The 16,460-nt window shown below is 30.9% G+C and overlaps 1 protein-coding gene across 2 annotated transcripts in view; it reads left to right on the top strand.

The window, feature by feature from the left end:
• The window catches only part of LOC148312820 (UNC93-like protein), a 58,001-nt gene that overhangs the window by 28,125 nt on the left and 13,416 nt on the right, over positions 1 to 16,460 (top strand). For both annotated transcript variants that reach the window (XM_088273454.1, XM_088273460.1), the window contains exon 6: positions 15,435 to 15,630. In XM_088273454.1, the coding sequence (XP_088129580.1) occupies positions 15,435 to 15,630 (196 nt within the window). The remainder of the gene's footprint in view (positions 1 to 15,434; positions 15,631 to 16,460) is intronic.

The raw sequence follows: 16,460 nt of genomic DNA, 5'->3' as shown, positions 1-16,460 counted from the left end.
GCATAGCCGTTGCCGGATCTTTCGAATTTTTTTTTTTTTATAAAAATACTTCAATGAGTTAAATAAATAAGAAATGTTATTTAATTCATGTTATTAAGATAAGATAAAATTTCCTTATTTGTCATAAATATGTTTTACCCTTGAAATTCTTTTTGACCTAGCAACATCGATAATTTAAATATACATATATGACCTCTATAAATTTAAATTTTGCACTGACATCTCTTGATGTAACTGGATTTTATATAATAAAAAAACAACTACATATATAAGCTGACCAATTTCCTTTTTTTGTACAAGAAATAAAAATAAATAAAAATGTATGGTTTTTTCCTAATTTATTTTACTTGATCAGTGACCAGATTTCACCGTTATCGTTATCACCAGACTAGTGAGATGTTATATAAACAACAAAAAAGGGGTTAAAAACTACATTAATATGATGGTTACATTTTAATAAAACTAATATAAAATCCTGCTTCAAACCCTTACATTATTTTTAAAGTAATCATTATTATAATTAACCTAGACTTGTTCCTGAAACGCAGGATTACCTTTTTTTATGTACGTAACGATCAAAAGAATACTGCATCGATACGGTAAAGTGCCTTACGCACCATTGGGTGCGGATAAGGTTAAGAAGATTATTGTTATACATGATTTAAATTTATTTTGTGAAAGAAATAAAATAAAATCATGGTTTCAACCCCTACCTTGCTGTGTTAATAACATAAAACCAGTCCGATGATATTGGTAACGATAAAATCCCGATCACTGGTCATATAAAATAAAAGTGAAAAATACTTTTTAGTCGTTATTTTATCACACATGTAGATAAATTTTTCATTTACCTGATACAAGTGACCTCATTTTAACGATTAAAATTAATACACATAAGGTTTAAAAAAAAAAATTGTCGGGTTGTGGTCCCGCGGTCAATGTCGCGGACTCTTAAGTCAGAGTTTCTCGGTTCGAACCCCCACTCTACCACAATTTGATACCTCTTTCTAATAATGAGCCGCTTAGGCTCACAGAAAAAGTATGAAATTGAAATATTTGTGTATATAATAAAAACACTTTTTTTTTTTTAAATTAAATTTTAATATTAAATAATCTTCGGCCTGACAAAACCTATGGTATATCTAAGAACGGGTTGATACGCTGACACGCCGCAAGGCAAGGCTGGGTAGGTACTTTGCTTTACAAGCGGTACACAGAAATGGAAAAGGTTTTTTTCGTTGTTTTAATTGGGCGTCTGTTCTAGCTTCATTAAAAAAACGATTAAGATTTTAACCACCTCGACCCGAAATACAAAATTTTTCAAGCAGTTGTTGAGTCCAGGTAATTTATGCAACGATCAACCTCTGAAGCAAGCTTTGCAATGTTTAAAAAGAGAGAAAAATCGTTTAACGCAGATTAATTAATTAATTTCCTTTTTTTTAATATATTTTATACATTAGTCACACATATAATATTCCCGTTGAAAATTTTCCATTTCTCATTTTGGAACATGGGATTAAAGTTCACAAAACTGAAAAACAGATAAGAAAGTGACAAAATAAGAAATCACAGGGCGAAATTTAAAATATAAAACAATAAATTATATTTTATTTTTTGCCATCTCATCAAAGATGAAGAAGAATATGAAAGTCTGGGCATTTACGGGGCTGACGACCGTCATGACGGACACACTCAAAATGTTGTCAATAAATTATACCTTAAATAGGCATATAAAAAATGATGTAAGAATCACGTTTAAATCAAAAAAGAGAAAATATAACTTGAATTTATATTTGAAACAATAACTTTGTGATAATAATTAAAATGTTACTTTGTTTTAAAATCATTATACTTAAATATTTTATTTTATATTTATTTATTTAAACTTCATGTACAGAAATTAAATAAGTACATTGGCGGGCTTATTGCTAAAAAGCAATATCTTCATACCAACAAAAACTTTGACTTAATTATAATGTCTACTGGTTTCGAAACTAACAGCTTCTTCTTCAAGACTTATTTGTACTATTATTAAGTATTAATCAGCCTTGAAAAAAAAGCGGTTTGCTTTGAAACCAGTTAACATTATAATTAAGTGATAATAAAATGTGTGTAGTGATTTTAAAAAATAATTTTCATTAGAAATTTTAATTAATCAGTAATACAAATATTTTTTCATAAAGTATTTTTTCTGTTTATTTATTTTGGATTCCTGATTGTGTTCTATTTTATATATGTCAGATATCTGGTTAATTTGGGTAGGTACAGGTAATATATTGCAAGAACTTTACTCCAATTTTAGTTGTGTTTACTGGCTCCGTATGTATTTTATTATGTCCTCGTGCATTATAATTATGAATTTCTCTGGTAAAAATTGGTTTTGTGTTACTGTGATTCGTTTTAAACATTATTTGACCCTTTGTTTTTGTAATCTTATGTTTTTACTTTTTGCTGCTCGTAATGTAAGAATTTACATTATAATAATGTGTATCGCTGTTTATAGCCATAATTTTGTGGGAATGAGATATCATTCTTATATTGCCTCTTAGGAAGTGTACTTTTTATTACATATTACAGGCGTCGTAAGGAAATCCAAATTACCAGATAAATCTAAACGGTTTATGATCCATATTAAAAAAAACACGCCCACATATCATACTATTTATTTGAAAACCTTCCATATCTCACCAACAGCTGAATAACATACATATATAACTTATTTATTTTTAAACATGTTTTTAAGCCATGAGTTAAAATATTATTATTGAGGAGATAAAAAACAACCTTCAAATACATATCTGATTTAGAAGTAAATGTATAAAGAAAAGTAAATTATAATTGAAGTTCTACTTGTTATTCAATTAGATTCAATTGAATTTGACTAACGCGGATTACTGTCAAATAAATGAACTTACTAAGATTATACAAATGTTCTTTGAATTCGAAATAAAACTTAACATAAAACAGAACAAAAAATTATATAAAAGTAAATAAAACGTATATTTTTAATTTTTAGTGAAACTTATTTTTTTATCATGAATACAAATATTTCAGTTTTATACTATTATTATCAGACTTGAGGCCCTTTGTTAAAAATAAATATCAAATTGAGGTAGATACAAGAATATTCATGATTTAACTCGGAGTCGATTTCAACACGTAGCCTCGTAATCATACCATGAAATGATAAACAAACTTTTTTTGTGTTGATGAAAATCCAGTCCTTTTTAAATTATTATATTTTTAAACAAACAAAGACAATAGAATGCTACACCAATATCTCTTTGCTAACAACTTTCGCCTCTACTACATTCACGCATCTCCTTGTACATACCCTCGTTAGCATTACGTTTTTTCTCTGCCTAACCCTGCTAGGAAGCTGCGTGAAGGTTAGTTTGTTACTTGAATTAAGTACCGTAGAACGGGGCTACATATTTCCCTTCATATTCTGAGTTTAATTTAGGATAAAACATTTTTGACATATGTTTGTGTGAAGTATGGGTATTTACAGGACTTATGACCTGCCATAGGCCGACATAACCAGTCTACGACAAGCCTCAAGCTGTATAAACCCTGACTCCATGTTTCTCTCCATCAATATTGAGATGCCAAAATGTATTATTAGAAGGTTTACGCTGTAAATATAAAGATCAACACAAAAACCACAAATGTAAAAAAAGAGAAACCGTAGAACAGGGATACTTGATCTTTGATGTGTTACTTAGGCCCGGTACAAAAAAATAGATCTGTGTATGGTCTACAATAATGAACGTATCGACATGATTAATTATTTCCTTGACAGGTGACACTTACTGTCACGATACGTTCATTATTGTAGACCAAATATAGTTTTTTTTTGTACTGGACTCAAGTAACACATCAAAGTTCAAGTAGCCTCGTTCTACGGTATGCTAATTTATATACAATGTGGAATAAATGTTTCGCTAATGTGTAGTATCATTAATGTATAAGCCTATGCGTTTTGAAACCTAGTCAAAAATGCACTAGTGAAGAAGGAAGTCGAGAGTACAAAGAGATTTATGCAGCATGCACTCGTTTGGAAATCCGTTCAGAGCCGAGCGCAGTGCTTAGCCTCAAATCTTCCTGAAACGTCATAACAGGGCCTTAGACGTTTTATTTCCAGGCGCTCAAAACATATTTCAAAGGAGATAGCTGCGCCAGTGTCGGATTCGGGAAGTCGGCGCAGGTTAAACGGCGGACGAAGGCGCTATTATATTCTCGTAAGTGGATTTTCGATTCAAAGTTATTTTCGCGATAAAATCAACAGCATAACAGGCTCGTTAGTTCCTACCTTAACTGCAGATCCGGCAAAATCCCGTATAACCCCTTAATATCGCTACTCGTGTTGTGGGAACTTTAGATTAGTTTTTAATTGGTACATAGATTACGCAAAGTACATCGTTCGTCAATTTACATCTTTTAGAAGTTTAATGCGATGGTATTTTAACTCGTTGCTAACAAAATTCCTACATGCATTCATGAAAATTCGTATCCAAACTTAGATAGGTGATGAATTTCCGGGTAAAACTTAAACTTAATTGGTATTTTATTAATACTCACTCAACGTTAAAAGATTGTTTAATATTTTATATTTCAAATTGTATTGTTTTGATGAATTCAGCATCATTATCGAACACAATGTGTAAAGCTTAATTTAAACACCTTGTTTTCTTGTAACTTACTTGAGAGTACTTACTTTAATCTAGTCGCAATAGTGGTATTACCAAATAAAATATGAATAAAAAAAACGGATAGATATTACTACAAAGTCACTGCCGAATCAATGCAAAATAATTTTATCGTATTATATTTGTGGATGAAAGATACCTAATAACCCAAAACTTGTCTAAGGGGGACCATACGAAATAGCAAGAAAGGGGATGTAGAAATATCAATGATATATTTGCTTATACGAGTACACTAACATCATCTTGCATTTATATAATTGACGGTCTAGTATGCATGGAAGTGAAGCATGATGTTGGCGAAAAAAGTATGAAAAAATACTGTATGTGGTCTAAATGCGATCTCTCAGACGAAGGGGGAGTAAAACGATTTCCAATAGATGTTCGAATGGTGATGTAAGAAAATAATGCAAGGCTGAAATATTACGATTTGATATTTATATAAAAAAAAAAATTCTGAAAGAGTACGTAAAATAGCTTAATTTATAATATTCTCAATATTTTTAATATTTAAGGCATTTACTTTGTGGTTTGTCATTTTTACTTATTTATATTTTAACAAAAGTATAACCACTCACCGAGATTTTTATGTCTACCGGTTTCGAGACGTACCCGTCTCTTCGTCAGGACAATCGTTACCACAGACGAAGAGACGACGAGATGGGTACGTCTCGAAACCGGTAGACATTAAAATCTCGGTGACTGGTTATATACTAATATTATTAACATTTTTGTAAAAAAATAAATAAGTAGCTTAATTTATTTTAAATATTGATGCGACAAGGATCCAAATTTTACATTATTTTATTATATTTTTTAAAACCCTTATCCGCACCTAATGGTGCATAGGGCACTGCATCAAATTGACGCAGTGTTATCTTGATCATTACTTACATGAAGGCAAGGTGATCACTCTTGCGCTTCAGGAACCAGTCCAGGGCAATATTAAATAAATATTACAGTGTTAAATCACTAATATTTATTTTCACCTCCCCCCCTGGGAATCGAACCCGAGACCTCCAGCACGGTAGCTAAACACGCTGACCATTACACCACGGAGGCGGACAATTTTATTTTTTTTTTTTTGATAAAATAATATGAAGTTAATTTTACATTAACTTCATATTGTAAAACTGTGCGATTCTTTAAATTTTGACTTGTGGTAAGTCGAATTTTTTTTTATGAAATTAAAAAACATTTTGTGTCAGCGGTACCTTTATAAGAATCATTTCCTTTTGTTAAACCACCGTAATTCAGGGACAATGTGCTCTATGGATGAATTGTAAAATATAATGTCGTAGAAAACAGAATAAAAGTTAAACGTAGAAAGCGATGCAAGAACGAAGCTAGCACAAAGTAGAAGATAAAAGAAAGATAAATTGATTTAGAAATCTGGAACCGGCGGACGACGAAAAATGTAAAAGACAGGTAGAGAAGGGAAAGGATATTTAGGTGGCCTACTTTCAAAATCAGCCAGATCCATGTAAGTCAAAATTTTACAAAAAAGCAAAATTCTCCCACCCCAAAATCTTAGCAGTGGTATGGACATGTGGAGCGAATAGATAGCAAGATAATGACTAAGAAAATATATGTAGCGAATGTGAGAGGGAAAACAGAACGAGGACGACCGAAAAAGACTTGGCACGATCAGATCAATCAGAACCTAAAATCTGGCGGAGTCAAAAGTCTGCGTAATCGGAGGGCGTGTATGACTAGATGTATGGATGTGAAGGAGGCGAGGAGTGTGTCAGGACAGAAGAGTGTGGCGTTTCATCCTCTCTACTTACCCCTGCGGGGAAACGGCGTGATGGTATTGGTAGTAGTAGTAGCAAAATTCTCCGGGTAACATTTATGCTTCAAAGATTTGTCTATCTTTAGATAAAAGAGTATGATTTTTTTTCAGTATTAAAAAAAAACACGAGACACAAACCGATGATGACGTCATCTTAATTTTTGACCTATCCCCGCTTTTTTGTTGGCCGATATGGTTCAGAGGGCAAGTTTCATTAATATACCGGAATTCGAGATAAAACGCTATTTTTAAGTATTTTTAGCAGGGTTTTCAAGTATATAAATATTTAAACTATAAAACCCACAATTGTCATTCCGATAGAGATTTATTTTTAAATATTATAAAATTGGATCTGGCGGATTTTGAAAGTAGGTGACACATTTAAGGAAAGCGAAGCTAATCCCGCCGTTGAATTTGTCATCCTGATGGTATTCTTTATTTAAACCGTCAGGCAGATGACGTTCTATAATTTTGTTCGCGTTTTACTCCTAATTTTGTTTGAATGAAGATTGATGCTAAAAAAGTGAATTAAATGGTGCGTGGTATAGTACTTTAAAAATACAAGTTTGCCTTTTCATGTTTAATTTAAACTATCTAACCAACTAACCATCACGCCGCTTCCCCGCAGGAGTAGGCAGAGAGGATCGAACGCCACACCACTCTGTCCTTGCAAACATTCTTCGCCTCTTCAATATTCATGCATCTCCTCATACATACCCGACGATTATTATGACTCCTGACCCGGCCGCTTTCAAGTATTTGACATACCTGATTGTGCCGAGTTTTCCTCGCTTATCCAAGCTTGGTTTGCGGTACTAATGTCCTTCACTATTTTGGACTGATCCCCTTGCCTTCGTGCGATTTAACTATCAAAATTACAGTATCGATACAATGCAGTGCCCTATGCACCATTGGGTATTGACAAAGTTTAAAAAAACAGGAGGATTAATCTGCAACTTTCCATAAAACGAGATAACTTGAGAAAGATTTTCCCGTAGTAAAGATTTTGAGGAAAGCAAAAAAGCAACGTTTTAATTCTTCACAAGAAAACTTTTCCCTTGAGAGTGCTGCTTTGTTGTTTATGCGAATGTCAACGGAAAGCCTTTTCTATTTAACAAAATTTAAGTATTCTTACCATAACAAACGAATAAAATAATTCACATTTTAGATACTTATCCGTTTTGGCTCCGGGCCAACCTACATTTACAGTGAACGCACATAATTGGAATTTGATGGGATTTATTTACTATTTCTTGCATAAATTAGATAAAACTTTCGTTAAAATATATTCATACAACACATTTCCAAATGTTCTGCTTAAAATAAGCCATGTCGAGAGTCGGTATGAAAAAAAGTGCTTAAAAATGTATTTTCTTTGAAAACAATACGTATATTCTTATAGTCATAATCTACAAATTGAAAGAAAAATTATTTATACTTATATGTAATGTCATTGAATCAAATGAAAAACTGTAATTAAGCTGAGTTTGTGAAATGAAATACTGTAAGAAAAACATTTAACCCTTACCCAAACCGAATAGTGCATAGGCAACTGCATAGTATCGATGCAATTTGTTAATTTTATGAAGGCAAGATGATCAGTTCTGCGCTTCAGGTACCAGCTCTGGGTGATATTAAATAAATATTTGGGTGATGAATTGCGATTATTTATTTTGACCGCCCTAAGACATGAATCCAATAGCCAAACAATCAAATAACTGCAAGCGAAGGTGGATACTTATTATTTTGTCTAACCCTTTATATTATCAAGTCTAAATTAACCTGATTAAAAAAACTTAATCAGTATTTTTCATTAAAAAAAGAATAGATTTAGCAGTCACTTTGTGTTTAAATCTATCCATTTTTTATTTAAGTTTTACTTGGTAAATACCACTATTTCTTAAAATCTATCATGGTATTGTGTATATTCCAACTAATAAAAAATAAATAATTAAATAAAAATATTAAAAAGCTCCTTACCCTCTTTTCAACCTTCAACGTACTAAGCATACAACTCTAAAATTACAATAAGCGTCACATACGGTGTTTGAAGTAAACTCTAAAATTTATAATTAGCATCACATACGTGTCATGATAGATTTTAACAAAAAGTGGTATTAACCGAGTAAAACTAATACCACTTTTAAGTATGAAAAGTGGTATTATTTTTATTATTATTAATTAACCGAGTAAAACTTAAGTTAAAAAATATTTACTTTTCTTTATTGATATAAAATAACATTATGAGATTTCATATGAACTAAACCCAACCAATTATATAATATTATATCATGGTTTATGTTCTGAAATTTGTATCATTATGGAACACAAAATTTTCATTATTTCATCGCTCGGCTATCAATGAAAAAAGGTTGATTAACAACCCCGAGGCTATCGTAATGAGCCCCTTGTATGCCCTACAATATTTGTAGGCTTAAGGTTTCATTGATATTTGTATTTTTGAAAGTAAATTAATTTTCCTACAAATTTTATTATTTTGACATAACTTTTTGCATCCGGTTCGTTATTTTAAAAAAATATTAAATTTACATTATTAATGGTTTTATTAACCCTAATAAATGTGTATTAATGTAATTTTCCATTGACGGCTCAATAAAACAGAATGTGATAACTTTCTTACAACTTTAATAATTAAACATATATCTTTTTATTAATTAATTCGACCGTCACTTTCAGGTTATATCTATCTATTTTAATAAAAGTTTTAAGTAAAACGAAAATCGAAAATAATTTAATATTATTTTATTAATAACAGCATTTAATAACATGATGTAAATATCAAAATGGCTATTACAAAATTTTATCTTTTTAACATCCAAGGATCAAATTCGTTTCTCATTTTTTCAACTGGTGCTTATTTTCTCCCAAATGAAAATTGACAAAGATAAAAGTAAATTTTTCAGACAAGATGTTGACAGTAATTTTATAAAGTAGTGTGGCAATAAAAATCAAAACGTGGAAGAGGTTTAAAAAGAGACGTTTCATATTGTTAATGTTCGAAGAACATGAGAAATTTATTTCACAGGGAGGAAATTTCGAGAGTAATAAAACCCCAACAGGCTTCTTACTACGGGGGTCGTAATGTTACGTACTAGAATTCGGAATATACTGAAAACGAGCATTAAAATATGTGAAAATAGTATGGAACACGTGCTTTACTCAGTCAGAAATGGGTTCTACACAGAATGGGCTATGGAAAACTTCTACTTAACCGATTTGCAATGTTCGATCATTCGACTATTGAGATTACTCCAATATGCACCGTAAATGGTTTTAGAAGTATTGAATCAATAACCGTATAAGCGTGAAATATAAGTGTTTTTGATTTTTTTTCATGACACAGATGTAGAACAGGTCAGAATCAATAAATGTTTTAATTTATTAATTGGTTTAACGTTCAATTTGTAGAACTCCATTTTAATTTATGTATTAAATTTTATATGAAACACAGATTTTTTAGTCTATTAAGTTGTATTTTATTGTTAAAAAACACATTAAGATCAATATTGTGACAATTGTTTCGACAAGTTATTGCTTTTTCAAACGAATGTATCAAAATCTTTGTTTGATTTAAAAATGAATACATAAACTAGTTTAATAACCAGTACGCCACTTCTCCGTAGGAATAGGCAGTGAAAATAGAACGCAACACTAATTTGTCTTTGCGAACAAAGTTTGCTTATAACACATTCATGCATTTGATCGTATGGTACATTACCCACCGAATATTTCGATTTTTACTGTTGTTTTTTTTTCACAAAAAATAATATAATCTTCATTTTGTAAATAACTCTCCGTTTATTAATAACTTAATAAACTCAACCATTTATGGTTATGAGGAGTAGCGTGTGAAAGAAGGTATGAATTGAATCATAAATAAAATTTAAGTATGAGTAGTGTAGTTGGCTATCATGGGTATAATTGGAATGCATCGAAACACGTGTCACATTAAATTGTAAGAAATAGTGGTATTAACAAAGTAGAATTTAACTTTAAAAATGAATTGCCGAATTAATTACTAAAATATTTTTTTTTACATTTTGACATCCAAACACAGGTGAAGAAGAAAATGGAAGTAAAGGTACTAACAAGACTTTGGCCCGTCATGGGCTGAATTAAAAACATGCATTATTACTTGATATATCTAGATTATTTCTTAAATATAATTAATATCTTGCAATGGGTTATGCTTAATGTGAAGTACATAAAAAAATATAAATATACTGTTAAAATGTATAACTAAATAAATACAATACATACTTTCTTAATACCATACTTGCCTTAGGTAAAATATAAAGGAAATAGCCGTACTACGAGGTGGATAAAGTTTTCTAATAAAAGTTGAGTGTAGTTTTATTGTTTTCAAGTCAAATAAAATTATTAATTTAAACATTAAATCAGTGTTATTTGGCAATGTAAATATTTCTCTTTAAAATTTCCTTGAAAACGGAAACCGTGGCAGTTATATAAAGGAGACTGAGTGCTTGATTGTTTTTTGATGTAAAATAGTAAGCAAGAGAAAATAGGTCCTCTGGAATAAATAATTAGCCACTATTTTCCCTTGTGTGCTATAAAGCCTAAGGAACTATCAAATACTTGGACCAGGATAAATATTTTTCTTTTATAAATATACGGTTAGGTAAATTATCAACTACCCTTAAATCTTTATATGAATTTTAAAACATATTAAATATATTGTTTGGAAATAAAACAGTGTATGCAGAGTAAATACAAATATATATATATATATATATATATATATATATATATATATATATATATATATATATATATATATATATATATATATATATATATATATATATATATATATATATATATATATATATACTTATATATATATATATATATATATATATATATATATATATATATATGTCTGGGCATTTAGGGGGCTGACGACCGTCATTGGCTGGTTTAAGTGATCACTTTACACACGTGTAACATTCACCTATTCTTCCCATTTTTGACAACCACACTACTCAAATTCTTGGAAGTTCTATATATGTCAACCAATTTCGAAACGTTATTATTTAATCCCTAGAACTTTACTAGAGACATCCATTAGTGAAAATCTAAGAATTCAAAAAATTATATTTTGCAATTTATCGATACTCTTTTTCTAAAAGCCCATAGCTGGTAAATTGATGAGAATGCAAATATTTCCCGAGTAGTAAAACTTTACAAAATTGATATTTGTGTTATGATTAATATTTAAAAATAACAGTCACTTGGGGTTCACCATTTAACGAAAATTTAATTAATAAGAGACGGACCAATTCGGGGTGAAACCTTAAACGTATATTACTGAAAATCGGTATTCGGCTACTCTTTACACAAGAAAAATACGTTTTGTCCCATTTCTCGTTAGGTGCTTTCATTATGAACGTTTAAAAATAGCCCGCAGGGCCAACAAATTGACTTATATTAGTCCAAAGAGCCAAATAACGTCGGCCCGACGAATTATCTCACGGAAGCCTGGAGGGGTGATTAAGGCTTGCCCTAAGGCCCAATAAATGGACGTAAAACAATAAGGGCCCAAAGAGCCAACTAATGTTGATCAGATGGGATAATCTAGGATATAAAGTAATATTATAATAAAATGGAATCCAAAGTATAATAAAACAACAAAAAAACATAAAAAATACCAATGAATTAGTAATTCGTCAAGTTTTTGATACGATTAAAATCATTATTATCTTTAAAAAAACTAACCAACAAACCATCACGCCGCTTCACCGCAGGGGCAGGCAGAGAGAATAGAGCGCAACACCACTCTGTCCTTGCAAACATTCTTCGCCTCTTCCACGTTCATGCATCTCCTCATACATACACGCCGATTGTTACGACTCCTAACCTGCACACTTTCAAGTATTTGGCATACCTGATCGTGCCATATTTTTCTCGGTCTTCCTCTGCTTTTTTTCCCGCTAACATTCACCTCATAAATTTGTTTTACCGTTCTTTCCTCATTCATTCGTTCTACATGTCCAAACCATTTCAACACACCTTTCTTAATTTTATCGAGAATGCTTATCTCAGCTTTGCATTCCTTCCTTATTTCACTATTCGCACATCTATCATACATCGTTTTGTCGCACATTCTTCTGAGAGATCGCATTTTGACTGAATTCAGTCTACTTTCATCCTTCTTTTGCCAACTTCATGTTTCACTTCCATACATTAGAGTTGGAACCAGGACTCCGTTGTGCACTGCCAGTTTAGCTTCCGCTGATAGGTTTTTATTTGCTCTAACTGATTTCAGTGCACCATTCACTTTGTTCCCAGCATTCACTCTCCTTATTATTATCTTACGTTTTCTTTAAACTGTACATGAAATAAAAACTGTTCTGATATAGTACAACGCAATGAAATTTTTAAAATTATATTTGAATTAATTTTTTTAGTGTAATTGTTTTTATTTAATTTCGATTAGGTAATTTATAAACCGCTTCAAGGGAAATTTCTCATAGGAAACCACCTCAAGGGTGATTAACAAATTACAGTTATTTAAACTGACTTATCATGTAAAAATTAAAAATATTATAAATTGTAAATAAGTTATAATTTATATTATTAATAAAAATATACGTACAACATATGTGTTTGAATGCACATATATTGTAATTTTTTTGTAGTTGTTTTATAATACCTTTTGTTTCTGACAATAGGAGTGATATATAATATAATATCTCACTCCTTTTATGTATGTGTGATAGATAGGGAAAAACATGAATTTTTAAGTAGTTTTTTTTTACCATTGTAGCAGCGCTATCTGTAAAAACTAACAGAAACTATACATTGCTTATGGTGGACAGGTTACTTCTTGATAGTTGCTGTCACTCCATCGTTGTTTGAAAGATTAATTAAGTTCATTCTTTCACAAGGACCTTAAAATAAAAATAAAATCATATTTGAAATGTTTGTTTTCTATTTTATCCATTCAACCTTATTGAACTACAGAAATGCATGGCTGGGTACAGCTAGTTTTTAAGTAAAGAATCTCAAAAGCAAACCAAAATCGTTTCTTTTTTAAAACAAATTTCGTTATGAAAAATTTTTCATCACGGCTTTAAACCTCGGGAGAAAGTGCAAGAGATGGATATATATTTTCTCATTTCAGCATTTCAGGGAGTAGCCAAGAGAAAACAAAAACCCAATTTGAAGGACTGGGAAATTTTCCTTCATTATGCATTCCTCTGCGTCTAATTTTGCGCAAATAAAATAGCAATGTCGTCGTTATGATGCGTGTACGAATTCACTTACGAAATGAAATACGACAATATAAATTTAAATGAACCATTCTAGCGTTACATGTCTTATTTGGTCAGAGACTCTTCACAATAAATTATTATATTAATATATTTATTTTTATATTAAATTTTTATGGCATGAATTTCACTTACTTTTTTGGTGCCAATTGAATTTTATGGGCTTAAGTTTTGCATGATAATCACCTCATTTCTACAATTTTTCCAATCATATTGCAGCATTCGTCATCAAATCTAATGCTATTTTTACTACCTTAAATCCACGTGACTATTCTAACTACGGTTTATGCAACATCTCCTCGTAACACTTCTATACTTAATTCCAAATCAATTATCTTTTTTTTAAATGTTAGTTCATTTATATGACAATAAATGATAGTTAATATATATGACAAAATATTAATATTCCTTAGATTCTTAATTTATTGCACGATAATAAAAATTAATTAAAGAAAAAATCAGAAATGTCTTTAGTTTTTTAATCAGCGCGCTCAAATACATTAAATCGTATATTTTACATGTCATACCTTTATTGAATAAATAGTTATTCAATTCGACAGTTTCATCCCTTCAATAAAATGACAAACTCTGGCGCTTTGAAAGCTAAATTCCGTTAAAAAGTATGTACCATACAGAATAAAGATTGAACAATTTCTAAATTACCAAATTTATTGAAACGTGGTACAATGTATACCCAAACAATAAATTATATTTAACCCCTTTATGTACGATATAATTTTAAAGTATGTACTGTTTTTAAAGACAATATACAAAATTTATTATACTAGAAAATAAAACAAGAATGATCATTGTGTTGAAAAAAATCATTTTAATGTTAACATCTTTATTTTCTTTGAAATTGGTCTATTGCAAATGCCACAAAAGAGAGGAAATAGTATAATAGCTTATATCTTTATTAAGATTTTAACAAAATATTGTTAGTATTTTTCTTTTATCGTAACATTTTTTAAACTTAATGCAGAGGACCTAAATAAAATATTTATCAAAATAACATGTTTATACTCGTATTACATAACCAGACAAATTTATCAAATCGGGGTGGAACGTAACTTAGGAATAACATCATTAGCAGTTGTTTGCCGATTGATGATGAGCCCCAAAAAGTTTTTTTCCCAATAAATTAAAGGATAAAATAAAGCAAATCGTCTTTCTTCCTAAAAAATAAACTATCACGTCTTCTGATCCTACAAACCTTAAATCTTCAAAATTCTCTTGAAAAAAGAAGTAGTAAAAATAAGGAGGAGGGATTCAAAGCAACAAGGGGTGTTTTTTAACTTGCTCCTGAAACGAATTCAGTACGTTTTGTTGGGCATCTCTTTACTAATTTTTTTATTAATTTTATTTTATTCTGATATCGTGAGGTAAGGAAAACAATGAAGGCGATACTGGAATGAGCATGTTAATAGAATGTCAGAAGACAGAATTCCACATATCACCCTTCAAGGTAACCCCCAGGGGACGCAGACCCCCAGGCAGACCTCCAAAGAGGTGGAGAGATAGCCGTCAGTCAGCATCCCAAAAGTGACAAGCGGAGGCACACAGGTCCTAAAGATCTATAAAAAGAAAAAGTAGAAAAATGTATTCTGTCAATTTTTATTTCAGTTTTGAGTGATGGTACATCTGAACCATCATCTGTGGATCCTGAAATATGTGGAGCCAATTTCTTAGCCAGCGATTCTGCAGGAGAAGCTCTACCGTCCCAGCCTATAGAGAAAATCCAAACGATCGCTGGAATCTACCTGGCTTGTATGGTTGGAGCTGTTGTTATAGTCGCTGTTGGCGTAGATCCCTTGACGAGGTACGGAAAATACATTATTAATTTCATGTAAGCTAGGCTGGGCTTAGCATATACCTAGAAAAGATGCTCGAGTAAATTGCATGTACGCTTTCACGAGTTTTTTTTTATATTTTATAAATTTTGGTGTTTAACTCTAGAACACTACCCTCAACTTTATAGGCATGAATACTACCGTGGGGTACCTGAGTACCCCGTATATACTCAGGTACCCCAGTTCTAAGACGTCGATTTGATCTATGAGACATATGACTAACAAAAACGTAGATTACTTGTCATGGAAAATAACAAACTTATAAACATACGTAAAATAGAATACTAAAAACATGATTTTAAGTGATATAAAAAACATAATATACCTGATAAAAGAGTTTAATATATATTTAAAGAACAATATGTAATTAAACTTACCAACAAATAACAAAGTTCAGCCGCCTTCGAATTTGAAAAAACTTTGACAACTACTACCGTGGGGTTCTAGAGTACCCCGGGACACCCGCCCACACGTCTGTACCTGCGCGACACTAGCGTGCGATGGACAGTTCGTCGCAGTAACTAATAATTAGAGATTAGCTTGAATGGCGCAAGTGTGGTTACGATATTTTTTTTAAATATTGGGTTTTTAAAATCTTGTGGGGTACTCCAGTACCCATGGTAGCGTTTAAGAGTTAAATATTAATATGTTATATTCTTTATATTCCTTTCTTAGATTCAAAAATCTTTTTTACTAATATCTATCGATTAACGATTCTTTTTTCAAAACATTTCTGACAACTGTTTCTCCCTTCGAGGCTATTAGAAATTGCTTTCTATAATTTCTGAAACTGTTCTGT

This window comes from Brachycentrus maculatus, unplaced genomic scaffold, assembly GCF_059751285.1.
Source record: "Brachycentrus maculatus isolate JH-2025_06_01 unplaced genomic scaffold, ASM5975128v1 h1tg000032l, whole genome shotgun sequence".
In the NCBI taxonomy this organism is placed as follows: Eukaryota; Metazoa; Arthropoda; class Insecta; order Trichoptera; family Brachycentridae; genus Brachycentrus; species Brachycentrus maculatus.
Note: the sequence above shows the minus strand (reverse complement) of the source record. Positions and strands in the feature narration are given on the sequence as shown.